The sequence below is a fragment of the Corvus moneduloides genome, chromosome 5, assembly GCF_009650955.1.
Source record: "Corvus moneduloides isolate bCorMon1 chromosome 5, bCorMon1.pri, whole genome shotgun sequence".
Classification (NCBI taxonomy): Eukaryota; Metazoa; Chordata; class Aves; order Passeriformes; family Corvidae; genus Corvus; species Corvus moneduloides.
In genome coordinates, this window is record NC_045480.1 from 16,966,489 (window position 1) to 16,983,310 (window position 16,822).

General features: G+C 34.0%; 1 protein-coding gene across 1 annotated transcript in view; it reads left to right on the plus strand.

Annotated features, from left to right (window-relative positions):
- Positions 1-16,822, plus strand: part of SLIT2 (slit guidance ligand 2) — a 263,385-nt gene that overhangs the window by 223,150 nt on the left and 23,413 nt on the right. The window contains 4 exon segments of the mRNA XM_032109098.1: positions 237-400; positions 5,496-5,620; positions 5,752-5,849; positions 7,252-7,391. Coding sequence (XP_031964989.1) covers positions 237-400; positions 5,496-5,620; positions 5,752-5,849; positions 7,252-7,391 — 527 coding nt within the window.

Consider the following 16,822-nt stretch of genomic DNA (forward strand, 5'->3'; position numbering starts at 1 on the left):
AAGTTCACACATAGTGCTGCTAAGAATATCTAGATTTCTGGACCAAGTTTCTACTAAAACTATCACTTCTTGATCTAGAACCCAAATCCAGACACTTAGTGCTCTAACAGGCATTTTGGTGGTGGGAGAGCAGGTTTGGGTTTTTAATGGTTTTTGCCAACCCATTCTCTGCCTTCTTTTTTAAAACGCAGCCATTTAAAACTTGATTCCCTTTTTTATTTGTCTATTCTCCACAGGGCTATTGGAGCAAATCCTCTTTATTGTGATTGTAACATGCAGTGGCTATCTGACTGGGTAAAATCAGAATACAAAGAACCTGGTATTGCACGTTGTGCTGGTCCTGGAGAAATGGCAGATAAACTTCTTCTCACAACTCCTTCTAAGAAATTTACTTGCCAAGGTATGGTTGTTATTTTTTTTTCTCTTTGAAGTGTCAGTTTTTAACTTGTACAAATAGTTGAGCTGTGAATTAGGAGTCGTGTGTGCTCAAAATACGTTTATTATAACATCTTCACTCAGTTTGTCATTATTACTCAGTGAGATGGCCTTTGGTTCCACTTAGGAAATGTATTTATTTTAAAGATTTTAATTCCTATTTCTTTTAAAATAGATAGAGAAAAAAGTATTCGGATTTGCAGTATAGTATTCCTCATGTGTACATAGTACAACATAGTACAGGAGGTACACAGGTACTTTGTACTGCCCCAGTCATGAATAGAGTTTAAACATCTACACTTCCCTTAGCCTTTTTCCTTCAAGCTGTTCACTGTAAAAACTGTAAATACATTGATAATCCTTGCAGTCTTCTGCAATTAAATGTATAATATGTCTCTGATATTTCAGAAGAAAGCACAAACCAAACTGAAAATGAACAAACAAAAAACCAAGGAAAAGGTAGATAAAGGAATGTAATAACCACTCTAGAGGCCTCATTCTAAAATGCTGTTAAACGGGCAGGTTTCTCAGGGTATTTAACTCCATGTTGGTACCAGTGTTGCTGGCATTTGTATCACAACCTGTACTATTGTCCATTAATTCCTAGTTTCTTTTTCTCAACTGTACCATTACTTTTTAGAAAAGTACACTTTTTACTTACATCAAGTGAGAACTTTGTTTGTTTACTGTTTAATCTTCCTCCTTTCCACTGATTTATCTCTTCTTAAATATTTTGAAAACACAGAAAGCTTCTACTGTAGCTTCATTTTTCATGGGCCTGATTTCAAAACATTAAAACTCCAACTGAAAAAAAACCAACCAATTATGTGTTCTTACATTTTTAAGCCATTACTAAGCTCATTGTGATTTCTGAGGCATCAGATGAATATGATCTTTAGTCTTGTAGAAGTAACGTAATGTCTAGGTAATCTTCAAGCTGTTTTGACTTATTCATCTTTTAATGTATCTTCAAAGGTGAACTTTATCCCTTTGTCATTTTGTTCTTAAAAAAGCCGTGGGACTTTCTCAGAGTTTGTCTTATCCAAAGTTGTTCTTTACTGCACACTTAATCTATTCAATCTTTTCTCTTTAGACTTTCTGTCAAAAAACCTTTTAGTTTTTTTTAATATAAAAACTACTGGACGCCATCTTGTTACTTGTGATGCCAGTGAATTATTTTTCCCTCTGAATCCTTCTTGAAATTTTTCAGCATCACATCTCTGAGGTCATGCCAGTGTTCATTGCATATGATACTCATCTGTTGTAAAGTCTCTTAACCTCATTTTAGATAGGACATTTGCTGGCCAATCTGATTGTTTTCTTTGCAAACATCCACTGAACAATATTGCAGATATGCTTTTATTGCACACTGCCATAGGGATGAGAGTGAAAGAATATTTGCATGGACATGAAGAACCTGTTTAGTTATTTTCCAGCTTTTTCAAGGGGTTTTTTTTACAAACTGTATCACTTCTGCTTACAATCATTATGTTTCTGTCAGGCAATCCAGAAAGTATATCTTACTCCCTCTTGCCCATCAGAAAATATCCTTTATATTATTATGCAGGGTGAGAACTGTGTATTTGTTTCACTTCCAAGAGAGGAGATCTGGTATTATGGATACCTTTGAAAGAAAATAATTTTCCTGCCACTGTCATATGAAGATGCTCACAATTGCAGATTGCAGATCAGCAGCTTCTCAGTGACATGATGGCCCTGTAAGACATTTTGTGTCTGTTGCTCAAAGTAATTTTATCTTTTGTTTAAAAATAAACTGCTGAATAATAGAAATTAGGTTCCTATTAGAACCAAAATTTTTGGCTATGAATAAAAGGGCTGTTTTCAGAATATCCCTTGATGGTCTGCTACTGTATATGTATTTACAGGAAAAGAGTAATGTGTAATTCCCTCCTATCACTATCTATGGATCTGACTGATAGTGAAATGGGTGCTTGAATTTTACCTACATAATGATAATTCCCAGTGAAAATGGCATTTTACAATAAAGTCTCTTCCAGTTGTAAAGCTCGGCAAAATCACTTTGCCTTACTCTAATTTTCTGAATTCTTTTACTGCAGGAATCATCTGTTAATATTTTCTTCTTCCAGTTATTTTTTTGCATTTGTGGGTGGGTTTTTTCTTTCTTTTTTTTAATGTGGCCTCTAACAGCTTCTCAATCTTTTGCTTTTACCTCTTTGTCATCCATGCCCTGCTTCTAGAGATTCCAGGGCCTTGTGGTTTTCTGATACCAGGTAAGGTTATAAGTAGATCTGGAATGGGTGATCTGCTTAAGAACAGACCTTCTGACCTTCCTTTTGTGTACCTCAAGCAGACTTCTCTCCTAAGACACGCATGTTTACTGTCCGTTTTTCCCTGTGATGAATTTACAGCTGATTATTCATGATATATCATTTTATGTATATATATATAGCATATTGTATGAACAGTTTTTTTATTTCAAAAGTCTGGATTTAAAATCTGAAAGTTATCTAACTGAAATTATTACTTCCATTGCATTGTACTAAAATTGGTGATTTCATTAGCAGTGTAGATACTGCTTTTGAGGCCATATGCAAGAGAGGAGTCATAAAATGTCAGAGCTCAAAGTTTTTGTTGGAACAGGTTTCTCTAGAAGCTGTTTTGAGAGGGTTTGTGTCATAGGTTTTCTTAAAGCATCTTAGCTACATGTATGTCTCTGTGTCAATAAAATACTATCAGGTTTTTTCTATTTACAAAAGAATTTTTTTTCTCAGGGCTTATTCAAGAACATAGATGTCTACAATTTGAAAAACTAAACTAAACAATAAGTTATGAACCAAATTCTTTTTCACATACAAGTCTTTTAACACATGCAAGCAGAAAGAGGAACACTATAGTGAAAACACAAATAGGTTCCAAAATTGTCTTTGCTTTTTTTTGATCTTACAACTGAAGAATGATAAATCAAAATACTCATTTATATTGGATACTACATATGTGTTAGTTTGAAATAAATAAAGTATGAAATCAGATAATGTTGTTTACTATCTTGTTGAGACTTAGGTTCCCATTTTCTGTCTGTGTTTTGGAAGTGAAATTTAGATTGCTAAACCATTTTGGAAGAAGACCTTAGTTACTGAATGTTTTTTAATTTGTGCCAATTAATTAGCATTTTATTGCATGAAAAGTTGAAAAGAGGATATAGTATTCAGAATAAACAGAAGCAAGGATTGACTCCCAGGCTATATTGCATTGTTACAAATTTTTATGCATGTGCCTCTTTGACTTAAGTTTTTTCACAGAACCTCTTAATGTACTCCATAATCAGCAGTAGACTAGAGTACAGTCAGGACTTTCTAGATGTTGATTCTGTCATGTTTATTTCAACTTTTCTACCTCTCCTGTGTGCTGATATAACACATACTTTAACTAGCTATAGATTTCTCTTTCAAAATAATGTAATGAAGAGAAAAAAAAATTAATGATCCATACAGATTATGGCTTTGGCAGTAAGCACTTTATCACATATTACCATGTTCTGCTTGCAAGCTGTGACACAGAAGGATACCAGCAACTGCAGATTAAAAAAAAAAAAAAAAATTAAAGTCACCCGCTCTTTGTCTAACACTTCCTACTGGATCCTTACAACCACATGGCTTCCTTCCAGGCCAGCTCCTTTACAATTAATCTGAGATTAATTTGCAAAGACAAATCAGAAAGTTAGGCAATCTAAGTTTAAAAATAGAATAAAGCCCCATATCTCAGCAAATCCCTTTCAGCTTGGAAAACTCTGCAGTTTGGCTCATTTTGTGTAAAACCTGTTACGGAGCCATCAGACATTAGCTCTTGCAGGTCCCAGGAGTTTGGGGTCTTTTTTCCATTTAGATTAGAAGAAATCACTGTTTATTCCTTCAGAGGAACAATTCACCTGTGGGTAACTCAAGGGTTTTTTTAATAGGAGAAATCTGAAATCAAACTGGAGGCAGTATTGTCATTAAGCCATAGAGTGGGTGATAGAGAATGTATCTTCATTCTTTTAATAGGCATTTGGCAAAGTCACCCATTTTCTCTTACAGTAATCAAACTTCACAAAAATTATGAAAATTAATGATTATTTGTACACAGGTGTTTTGTAACATTTAACAAGAAACCAGTGATTTTTGTGGTTGCTTGACAAACAAAAAAGGTTACCTAACTTAAATATTCACCATAAAATGGCTTTAGAACTGGAAAACTACAGGGGGAAAAAAAAAACAACCTAGAAAACATCTATATAAAAGAGACAAGATTTGTGTAAGTCAAAGCTCTAAGTCTGGGTTCTGAAACTTAGGGTTTTGTCAATTTTCGTTTCTGAATCCTTTAATTATAATCATTAATAGAAGAAGCTGGCCTGCAAGCATGGATTGCAGTCTTCATTTGCACATAGGTTCAAGGTACAGTTTACATAATTTGTGGGCTCAACTAACACAGTAATGCACAGAACAGTGGCTGACTTCTAAGGAAAAAAGACACAGTATAGAGCTATTTATGGCGAGATAGCTTGGACAATGAATTTAAATTACAGTTTGCAGATGTTCAAGAAATTTACAGGCAATTTTAACATTTCATTTTGCCATCTCCGTGATCCTGCAGATAAAAAAATAAGTTAAAGCAAAAATGCATTTAAAAAAGTGTTCTCTGTAACACCATCATGGGAAGGATTGAAAATTGTGATAGCCCGTTTCCTCACAGGCAATTCCTACACCATATCAAAGCAAAAGCTGAAATTGTATTCTTCATTTTGTTAGTAGAAAGGGAAGGTAATTTTCATGGATTATAACTGTACAGCTTTCATAGAATAGGAATATGGGAATCACTTTGGTGTCAGCTTCTTAACAAAAACCAAAAAGTAATACTTAAACCAAAAATCCAATCCCAAATTTATTTGGTCGCATCAAAAGAATTAAGGACAGTTCAGCATTTCATTAATACACCACAAAGTCTAAAGTCTATTTTAAAATTTAAAGCAACATGGCAGATAGGTCCTGTCCATGGTAAATTAATACTTGCTTGTTTCTGACTATCCAATTTGTATTTTTAAGGGCCTGTGGATGTTAATATTCTTGCAAAGTGTAATCCCTGTTTATCAAATCCGTGTAAAAATGATGGAACCTGCAATAATGATCCAGTTGACTTCTACAGATGTACATGCCCATATGGTTTTAAGGTAGGCACTGCATGAAGAGGAAAAAGCTCACTGAAATGTAAGCTTATCCTTAACAACCTTGAAGTATTCTTTGTCTCCCTTCCACTAGTGTCTGTATTTTCCTCTTATATTATATTTGTTGTTCCCTGTAGGGTCAAGACTGTGATATTCCCATTCATGCTTGCATTAGTAACCCGTGCCACCATGGTGGAACTTGTCACTTGAAAGAAGGAGAAAAAGATGGTTTCTGGTAGGTTTTTTAATTGTAATAACAGGATGGAAAACTACTGAGATTTATATGGTAAAATAATGTTGGTGTTAATCTTTAGGTTCCCTGTGTTTGCTGGTAAGTGCACCACAAAGGCAGATTTTTAGCACTTGGGAAATGTTCAGAACATTTTGCCATCCTTGGAAAGCTTCTAAAGCTTTGAATCAGTTAAAAACAATAACAAATGATTGTAATTAGTTGAGGCATATCAGGTCAAGACACATAGTATTGACTCCATAATGCTAATTAATAGCTAGCTAGATCCCTGCTGAAAAAATCTCATCATTCATCTGTTGTTGTGTGTATTACTTCAACAGACAGCATGTAAACGATAAAATGTAAATCCCAGTGAAACAGAAAATTAATGATTCATTTCAAACTCACTATGCCAGCAGATAAACATGCTGTGAGCATTTTTAATCTTGAGTTATTTAATCACACAGTACAATTACTCCAGATGTACTTCATGAATTATGAAATAAAGTTCTTTAGCATTCTTATGTGAGATTATTAGTCATTTAATAATCTATACCTCAAGCTTGTTAGAAATGACACTTCAAAAAGATACAATTCATTATCCTGCAATTCATTATGGCATTATTCTTACTTTTAATCCAAATTCTGCCCAAGGATTAAATAGTCTTCTATTAAAAATTAAGTGTATACATCTTAATACTATGCCTCAAGAATTTAAATTGACATAGTCATGCCTCAGAATTTGACCTTTTTCATTTATTTGTTTGAACACTACATATTTTGAAAATCAAAACAATCTCATAGTGAAAGCTTCAGAAATTATAGATAGTGCAAACTACATGAAAATGTATGTGCAGTCATGTTTGAGTGACTTTTACTATCTATTTTGATGTATTTGTTTTGCAGAAACATGATTAAAAGCAAAAAATAAATTACTGCTTTGAAGAATTTATACAGAATTTGGTTTTTTATATGAATGCATGTACGTTAAAGAGAGTTTATATTGATGCACTTAACTGAATGATTGTGGAAAACTATTACATACTAATCACTGATTCCGGAGTATTTTCCATGTATTTAACCTTAAAAAACCAAAAGGATCACTTTCCATAAGAAATATAATCTTATAATGTAAAGGAAGCATGCTTTTCAAAAGGAATGCTCCATGATTTAATTTAGCAGGGTCCTTAAAGTAAAGACTAAGGTATGACTTTAGAAGTATTTTTCTGTTATTTAAAATATGAAAAATACTTTGGGATTGTTTGATATAAGGGCTTTTTACATTATATCAATCATGTTCTGTTATGGAATATTATAATTCTAATATAATTCTATTAGTTTCAGAACTTCTTGTCTGGATTCCCCATCTAAAGTGTCCATGTGGTTATTTGGTTTTCTGTATTAACAGGTGCACTTGTGCAGACGGATTTGAAGGTGAAAACTGTGAAGTAAATGTTGATGACTGTGAAGACAATGACTGTGAAAACAATTCTACTTGTGTGGATGGAATTAATAACTATACTTGCCTTTGTCCACCTGAATATACAGGTAGGAGTATAAGAGAAAGCACAGGTAATTCCAAGAATTCCTAGCAGAACAGTAATATTTTCCACTTTGCAGGTGAATTAGTAGTTACTCTACAACTGACTTAATACCAGGTTTCCCTCCATATTTTTCTCCTGTACAGTTTGTAGTCAAAACTAGAGTTAATGTCCACTCAATAATTCCTTTTTTCGTTTTGAAATTACAGTATTCTTATATTTAAAAGGTCATTCAAAATGTGTTCCTCCCTACTGTTTGCCTAGACACCTCAGTGGAGGACCTCTGTAGCTGTAGAAATCTGAAAAATATTCTACTTTTATCTGTAATCCTCATTTTACTATAAAGAATTTGTCTGTGCCATTGGGGAACTGTGTTTGGCTGGATGCTGTCCGTCCTGTACTCCGCTAGAAATATTAATACCGAGTGTGATGCTTCCTGCACAGAATAAAAAGACAAGTGTCTAATTATTTGTTTCTATCAGTTGGCAGCCAAGCCAAAGCATATCCTTCTCTTTGTGACAGAGGATCTCTTGCTTGCTGTCATGGTCTCTGTAGGAATGAAGGATAGTTGGAAAAGCAGCACAGGGGAAGTAGATCTGTTGTTTGCATTGAAATGTTTTATAGCTTTTCTAACTAGACACATCTATTTTCTATCAGCTAGCTGACCACTAGAAGAACATAGAGCTTAAATTAATTATAATTTGAAATGCAAAAAAAAGAAATGTAAGATCCACCATAATTTGGGAATTAACTCTACTCAGTTATCCTATATTTTTACTTTAATCAATCAATCAAAGTTGAGCTCTGGGAAACTGTAAGGAGAGGTGAAGGCATGAATTAATTTCCTTTATTGAAAACCCAGATAACTCCTTTCTCATGCCATGTGTTTCCATCACTAGTTCCACAGAATGTTGGATTGCTCCCATGTTTCAAGGTATTCAGATTTAAAGTCAGAATTTAAGTATTGGGAATGCATAGTGAGTGAAGATGTTAAAACACAGGTATAAGAAATACAACTTCATAATCTAATATAGGTATTCACCCCGTACTTATTCTCAGTAAATGTTTGGTAGAAATTCCCCCATGCAGGATAAGCTACAATATCTAAAGCAATAAAAAAGCCAGAAAGCTAGAAAGCTATTTAACAATAAGTGGATGATCCATATCTGAAACGACAGACATAATCTACTCTTAAGACAAAATACTGTTTTGCCAAGTACCAATACCTTATCACCTAAGAGCAATTGACAATTCAAGCCTTGGAAAGAAATAACAGGCAACAGCCTCAGTAAGCAGAAACAGGTGTTTTCTATTTCTCCTACAACTAATATTTCAGGTATATGTGAGTCGAATTTCAGCTCCCCAGGCATCAGTTGCTATCTCCTTTAAAATGGGATCAGGTATTCTCTTGTGTAGGCTGGAAGAATGTAAAGCAAAGTCACATCAGTCCAGTATTCCTCTTCAGCAGCTTCATGCTAAGAGGTTTCATGTATCTATTGCATAGCAGATAATTCACTTGCAAGTGCATTCCTCCTCTGCAGCTTTGCAAGTGTTTTTACCTATGTTGCTCATTTCTACATTTTCAACCTTATTTTAACTTTAACTGCTAGAGTCAATAGTTTTCTGGATTCAAAGTATGCCATGGGAAGGACTGCTTTTTATTGAATATCCATAAATTGGATACAAAGGATTGTCTATATGTCCTAGATTAAAACTTTGATTAAGCGTGCCTGTTGAATTTTTGGAGTATTGAAAATGAAATGTAAATTTTAAATTTACAGTTGAAATAAAAATTGAAGCATTTCTCTATATATCTCTATGAATAGAGCAAAAAAGGAGTGCATAAACATTGATAAAATTTTTGCTGTTGATATTGCAGTTCTTTAATCAAAATACAAGAAAATGCATTTTTAAATTTGTTTCATAGCTGTGCATAATTTCACTGTAATCATATGGTGAGTTTTACAGATACAATACCTGCTCATAATCTCTACTGAAGTCAGTAAGACACATGAATAGGTGAGAATCTTCTCACCAGCTCTAAAAGAAATCTAAACAATCTATTTCTAATCAGTACGTTTAGCCTCCCTGTTAAAAACTGTTGAGAATTTGCACTAGCTTATCAGACTTTTTTCAACACTTTTTTTTTAAAAAGACCTTTTTTTAAATGCATCACTAGAGCCTCGACTCATTTTATAGAAATTGTAGCAAAACTTTAGGTTTTCCATTATACAGAATAAAGTACAGAATTCTACAATATACTATCTATCATACAAAGCATCTAAGAATAAGACACAATGTGTGAGATCTTAAGTGATTTTTGAAATAAATTATAAGGTGAAATGAAACACTGAGCTAGCCAAGGGGTCCCCATATCTGTCAACCATGGTCTTGCATAGTAAATAACCTTCAGTATTAAGAATTGAACTGAAAGCAGTCTGGACACATCAGGATCTAAAAAGGGTAACGTTCAGAACATAAAGTAATTGTACAGTTTCCTCAAGTGTGTATGAGGTACCATATAATTTGTAGAACTTTTCTTCCTCTCTGGCCTATAACCTGAGTTGAAAGATAAATAACAGAATCCCTGTCAAGTACGTATAGAGTGATTTTCATGAGGAACTTTGTAAGCATTTGGTTTTTGATATCTGTCCTAACAGGTTAAAATCAGATATGGATATTTCTAATGTTTGTTTTTTTTAAGAAAGGTATTTTTCACTGAATGAATTCATGTACTAGCTGGCCAAAAGTCTGTTAACAATCAGGAAAACAGGCTATATATTCAATATATACAAAGATTTTTAGATTCACAGGTGTTGATCTCTAGCATAGAAAGTCCCTGAGCCGTAAGTGGCACAGTATATAATACTAGGAAAATACTACTGTAGCCTTGTCCTTTCCTCTTTTAATTCTGTTGGCAATACCCCGAATCATCTTTGTTCAAGATGTCACAGCGTATATGAACTCAACATGGAATTGCACCAGCCCAGAATATTTTTCTGGGTGAATGGTTATCTGCAAATACGCTTTACATTTCAGCAGCATTGTGTAAGGAAGAAGTCAGCTGAAACCTGCTGGTATGAAATGTAAATCATTCTTCTATAAAGTCTTATTTTTATGAGGGCTTGTTAGAATCCAAAATGAACTGCAAAAAATGTTCCAGTGTAAAACTGTCTCTTTTTGACTTTTCTAACAATTCCTTGAAAACCAACACTTCTCAACTATATTGTGTTGATTTAAAAACAAGCAATTAAAAAGCTTATTGTGCTGTTGCTTAAGAATCAGGAATCCATTTTTCTCTGCCTCAGTTAAGTTTTACAGCAACCACCACAGTTACAGGTGGAAAGACAACGAATGGTATTTGCACTATGATATGAGCTTTCTTAAGACTGTAACTGTGAAACAACAGTAAGCAAATGGAATCAACAGACATTCAGGTGTCTCATGAAGCCTGGAGAAATAAAACATTCAAAATACCTCACTATGTCCTGCACTCTTTAATCTTGCTATTCTCTTAACATTACCATGTCCTTTATTTTAACCTCAGTCTAGTAAACTTCAGGTCATTTTATGTACATTCTATAGATTACAGATAATCATTTCTCTTGCTCATTGTCGTCAGTCATTAGACCACAGAACTAACTGATCCAGAAGTAGAACCTCTCTTACGCCGCTGGTGGCATGTACTTCTTACCTTTCTGTTTGTTTTGTTCTGCTGGAGGTGAGACTTTGAAGCTTGCTTCATTTGCTGTATCAACCTCTCTGCTGCTATAGTTGTGCATTAGCTTAATGTGCTATGCTGTCGTATTACAATGTAAAAAGTCTCTTGTCTCTTCTGTCTTTGTCACTGCAAGCTGCTAATCTGAATGAAGTGGAAAAAGGTCAGTTGTCTTTTAAGCCTATTTTCACTTACCTTGGTTTCTCACTTTCCTTTTCTTAAAGGTGCATGGATTTCAGTTATTACAAATGACCAAATAAATCATATATAGATATAATTTAGAAAGCTCACTGCAAATCCTCAAATTAGGCACTTGGCTGTTGCTGTGAATACATGTCCAAAGAATGTTGTTGAAGATGCAGATTGCTGTGCAGGATTAATTTAATACTGCATTCATTGTCTTTTTTTCAGATCCATTAAAAACTTGTGCAGACACTGATACAGGACTAAAAAAAGCTTAAATTATTATGTTCTGAAATCCTTATTCGCCTCACCTTAAAGCCATCCCTTGGTTCTGTGCCAATGTATTCTCTGTGTTATAGCACTTAGCACTGTTTTGCTTTAATTTTTTCAATAGATTGTGTTACTAGAAAACATGCTGGAGTATCAAATGGCAATCTTCTTGCTCATTATTTCTGTGGCTTTTTATTTGCTGTAAATATCTTAAAAAATTGAAATAACCATATTAATCTGGGGCTGTGGTAAAAGAAAGGTAATATTGAAGAGATTTATGACACTGACTTTGGGTGTTTAATTTTTAATTTTTTTTAAGTTTCTGCTTAGCACCTATCACACTAACAGACATAAACCATCTTCTCTGCAATCCAATCATATATACAATCTGAGGCCTAGCATAGTTAATGACAGTACAAAGTTGCATATTTAGTTTTAAAAGCAAATTAATAATTTTGTGGTGTATTTGCCATTAATTTGATAAATATATTTTCAGTTTTTAAAGCAATATAATAGATTATATATAGTAATGAAAATACGTTCATTATCCATGAAGTAACATGTTGAGCAAGACTGCAATTATATCATCTATGTTGATTAATTTAGACCTCTGATGAATAATTACTACAACATAAACTCAATGTAAATTTTCTCTGTAACTGAAGCAGAGTATAAGGTATTTCCAGAAAATTATTCCAACCATAGGTTTTCCATGCTTAAACTGTCTTCCATTTAGACATCTTGCTGTATTTGCATTTTATTACTACTATGTGGACAGCAAAAATAGCCTGCTGTTTTTCTTGTTTATTACACAAGTGTGAACTGTAACATATTAAAATTACTGATTATAGAAAGAACAAAGTCCTCACAAACAAATTATCAAACATCCAGGGGATGTGAACTAAGTTCAGCTCCAAAATTAAGCAGATGTGCATGTGATACATATTTATATTAGCTTGCCAGCTGAACATGAAAGTTACTGATAGTTTATAAGTTGCTTAGAGGATCAGTCAGTTTTATCATGAAAGACATCTTTTGAATTGTGACAGTATTAAGAAAAAAAAAAGAGATCATTTCAAGCAATTATCTCAGTTTAGGCAAGCCTTAGAGACAACCTTCCTGCCACTGCAATAAAGGAGCTGCTTTACTACTTTGAATTCACTTGCTAATCAAATAAGTACCTTCCTGAAATTTAAGCATGCAAGTAATCAAATGAAAATCATGTGACATCAAACTTGATAAAAAGTTTAATAATTTCATCAAATTAAATCATAATCCCCATCCTTGTAAGAACTGCATGTGTTACATATTCTTAGAATAAATAGATACATTTGTTACTCTTGCTTTTTATCACTCATAAAATTTTCTATTTCATCTAGTTTAATATACTTTAAATGACTGTTCTATATTAAAAGCTCAAGTAGTAAAGTAATTTTACTGCATTTGCATAAAGGGGAATTATACATGATATTTGTGGCACCTAAGCTACCTGCTACTGGTTTAATCACTGCCATTACTCATTCTAGTCTACGATCCACCCTTCTGTATACCTTAATTGTCTTAAAGCTTACTTGCCTAAAAGTTACTATTTCTCTGCTGTTATCAAGCAGCAAATGTAAAACAAATAGAAATGTTAAACTAAATAAGCCCCGTCTTACACTGAGATCCACAGGCACGGGGGATAGCTAGAAAGACTTATGAGATGGTGAAAGATAGGAACAATCCAGCAATTTGACTCTGAAATTAAATTCCAAAAATATATTTAGATTTATGATTATAAAATGCATCCTACTGTGACTGCAAACTTTTGTTAATTCTAAGTAATTTTGTCCCTCATATAGTAGATACTTTTATTTGTATTTTCTGAATAATGAGTTTAAGACCTGAAATAATTTATGTTGTATACTGTACATTGAACTCAAGGCTTAATAAAAATGCAGCAATTTTCTGTATATGGTTTGTTAAATGGCACTGACATTTTCCAACCCCTTATGTGCTCTATTGGCTATTTGAGTCGCAACATCAAACAGAGACATCCAGTCACAGTCAGATAGTGATACCTAATTGATAAAACATAAACACTGCAAAAGTTGACTCACAGTATATCATAACTAAGCTCAGAAGCTGGAACGAATATATAAGCACACATATAAAATCCTTCTATTCTAGTCTGTGGTAGGTATTTGGTATTTTGACTTTGGAAGAGGAAATAATTCTTCTAGGAAAAACCTGAGTTTTGATAATTAAAACTGACTACTGTTGCTTTCTCATTCTCTGTCTAGTTTTTGTTCAAATAGCAAACTCAGCTTTGCTAATAATTTAAGGGTGATTTTAAACTTGTTTCTTCAAAACCTTGCCTGTAATTAGCAATGTGCTATTATATTCAGAAGCCTATGTCCATTTTTGTTAGAGCTGTGCTCTTCATTCAGAAATGTAGTGGCTGACATTGCTTTATTTTAAATTTATTGCCCAATTATTCAAAATAACAAAGATGTAAATCGTCTTTCACGTCATTGCCTTGTTACTCATTATTTGTTGTACTGCATGTCTATATATTGGAAAATCTAGAGTTAAGGGTCTGTTCAGCCTTGAGAAAAGAAGGCTTGGGGCAAGCTTATCACCCTGTTCCAGTATTTGAAAGGGTGGCTGCAAGGAAAATGGAGACTCCCTTTTTCACAAGGAGTCATGTGGAAAAGGGGTGGGGTAATGGGTACAAGTTACTCCTGGGGAGATGCCAATTAGATTTAAAAAGAGAAAACCTTTCTACAATGAGAACACTGAGCCATTGGAATAACCTTCCCAGGGAAGTGGTGGATTCCCCAACATTAGTCACTTTTAGGATCAGCTGGACAGGGTGCAGGGCCATCTTGTCTGTTCTGCTTTTGCCAAGAGATGATCCTTGAGGGATCAACCTGGTATTCTGTGATTAAGTTTTTTGTGATTTATAATCTTATCAAGTCATAAGAGTGAATTAACACACTCAGGGGAAACACAAACTGACCTGTGAATCTAGCAAACGTAAATAGCCTTGGATAGCTATATCAAGTATCGTCAGCATACATCAGTATTTAATAATGTTTTCTGGCTGTTTAAGTCTGCATCGTACTCTATGCAAAATCTCAGTAAATATTTGTCTGGAGCTTGGAGGGCCGTGTTCATTTGTGCCACACAGAGTTCCACTGGTTTCAATGCTACTCTATACCAGAATCCAGACTCCCTAGATGAATTAAGCAAGATGTCTTATGAAAAGAGTTATTGCTGGTTCTAATTAAACTTTGGAAACTTTTCACAGGTTTTTTGACACTTTATCCGCTACTTACTTTTAAACAAACTAGTCTGTTCCTTATTTTCCTACACACAGAAATGTTCCCATCTTTCAAAAACATAATTACTTAGCCAAGCTCTTACAGAAGCCTCAGTTAAAATATTATTAGATGAATAAAAGAATGTCCTCAAATATTGGTGTCAAGCTTCCTTGAATTGAGACTTCTTTCTCACAACCTTTTTTGATTATTTTGCAGTATGCTCTTTAAACATTGTATTATGTGTCCTGAATCAGGAAAGTCTCTAAGATTTCCTTCCAGTAAAGCCAAGGAGCCTAACTTGGTAAATCTGGTATTTTCTTCAATGAGTGTTTCACTTTCATCGCTATATTTTCATTTCAACAAAATTAACTACTCCCTTCCACCTTGTCTCATTTAAATTCTGAATAACACAGTGATTATTCAGTATGCTGAAGGAGGGGTTTCTTTAGCAGGAAACTATACTCTTCAGTGCTTCAGATTCCATATCCCATAATTTACTTACCTTTTCTATTAAGTTTTTCAGCTTTATTTTGGCCATGAGAATGCTCCATTTGAAGTATAGACCTATTAGCAGTTATTAACAATTATTAATACTATCTATTAGCTGTAGAAGACTTGCGTATGGATTATTTTGGCTTTTTCTTCTGGTATTTATATCTTCATTCAGAAATAGAGTATCTGTTGTACATATTTGGATTCCATCTTGAATTTTTCTTGTTTTTCTTTTTACTGATCCTGTGCTCAAGTCTGTCATTAATGCTACGGGATTTTTAATGACTGAAGGTTGTACTATAAGTAAAGCTAGCTTTTATGATCATAGGATTTTTTACATGAGTCTTTTGCTATATGGCCACCATGTTCACCATATCCTTTTCCTTGAATCCTGTTTCCTATTTGCTATGGACTGTTTAACTAAAACTCCAGGGATGTGATTCACCATGCATACAATTTACAAATGCAAGGGGAAAGTTTCCTTACTTTCCTGCTGTCACAGCACAAAAGTCCTGCTTCTAAGTGTTTTTCTACAGAGTACTCAGATCAAAGTCTGACCATAATCTCAAAAATGCCTGGTGATGTTTGATGATGTTTGCAAGCTGTTTGGCTGCAGTACGCCTGGTAGTGTAACATTGATTTTATGATTTGAAGTGGGAATTTTTTCAAAACTGTAAACCTGTTTAAAACTTAAATCCAATCATTATGTAGGATTCACAGCTAAGAGTGGGAAATAAGGAGATGTCAAGTGCCCCTGAGCACCCCACATGAGGTGATTCAGCTTTCAGTATAGTTCTGAAGATATTAGGGCCATCAACCTATGAATACTGAAATGCGGTGTACTCTAAGAAATCCTGTATTTTATAAATACCTGGGGGAGGATATACAAAAAGGGACAGGCTTAGACACTGTTCAGTAAAGCTATTTTCCCCACAAGGTATGTCCGAAGTCTGTGCCAATGATAATCTAAGCCGTGGCCCAATTAATATCCTATAGCAAAATCAGTTCAATAAATTTGACAGCAATGGTAAGAGTGCTTGCTCCTACTATGCCACTCCTAAATTGCCTTTTTCTAGGTATTCTGGTTTTCTTTTCACTGAACTGTTGCTGTGAAAATGTAAGAGACAGCAAGCTGCAGCCCTGCTTGGGAGAGAGGCTCAGTGTATCACTTTCAGAAACTCTGATATGCTGTTAGATTTAATAATCTTGGGAATATTTAGAAGTGTTTTTGTCCCAATTTTTGTTAGTACTATACAACCACATTTTAATTATTTGTAGTTGGGCTGTCATATATTTTTTCAGTTCTGTATACAATTTAATATACAATATTTGCCATAATAAGATATTTGTGTAGGTGTGTATAAATGTGCATATATATCCACATATATGTAGGCACATACATACATTTCTAAACTATGGGAATGTGCACAAACTAGGTTAAAACAACAGTCACTTTTTGCTTATTCTACT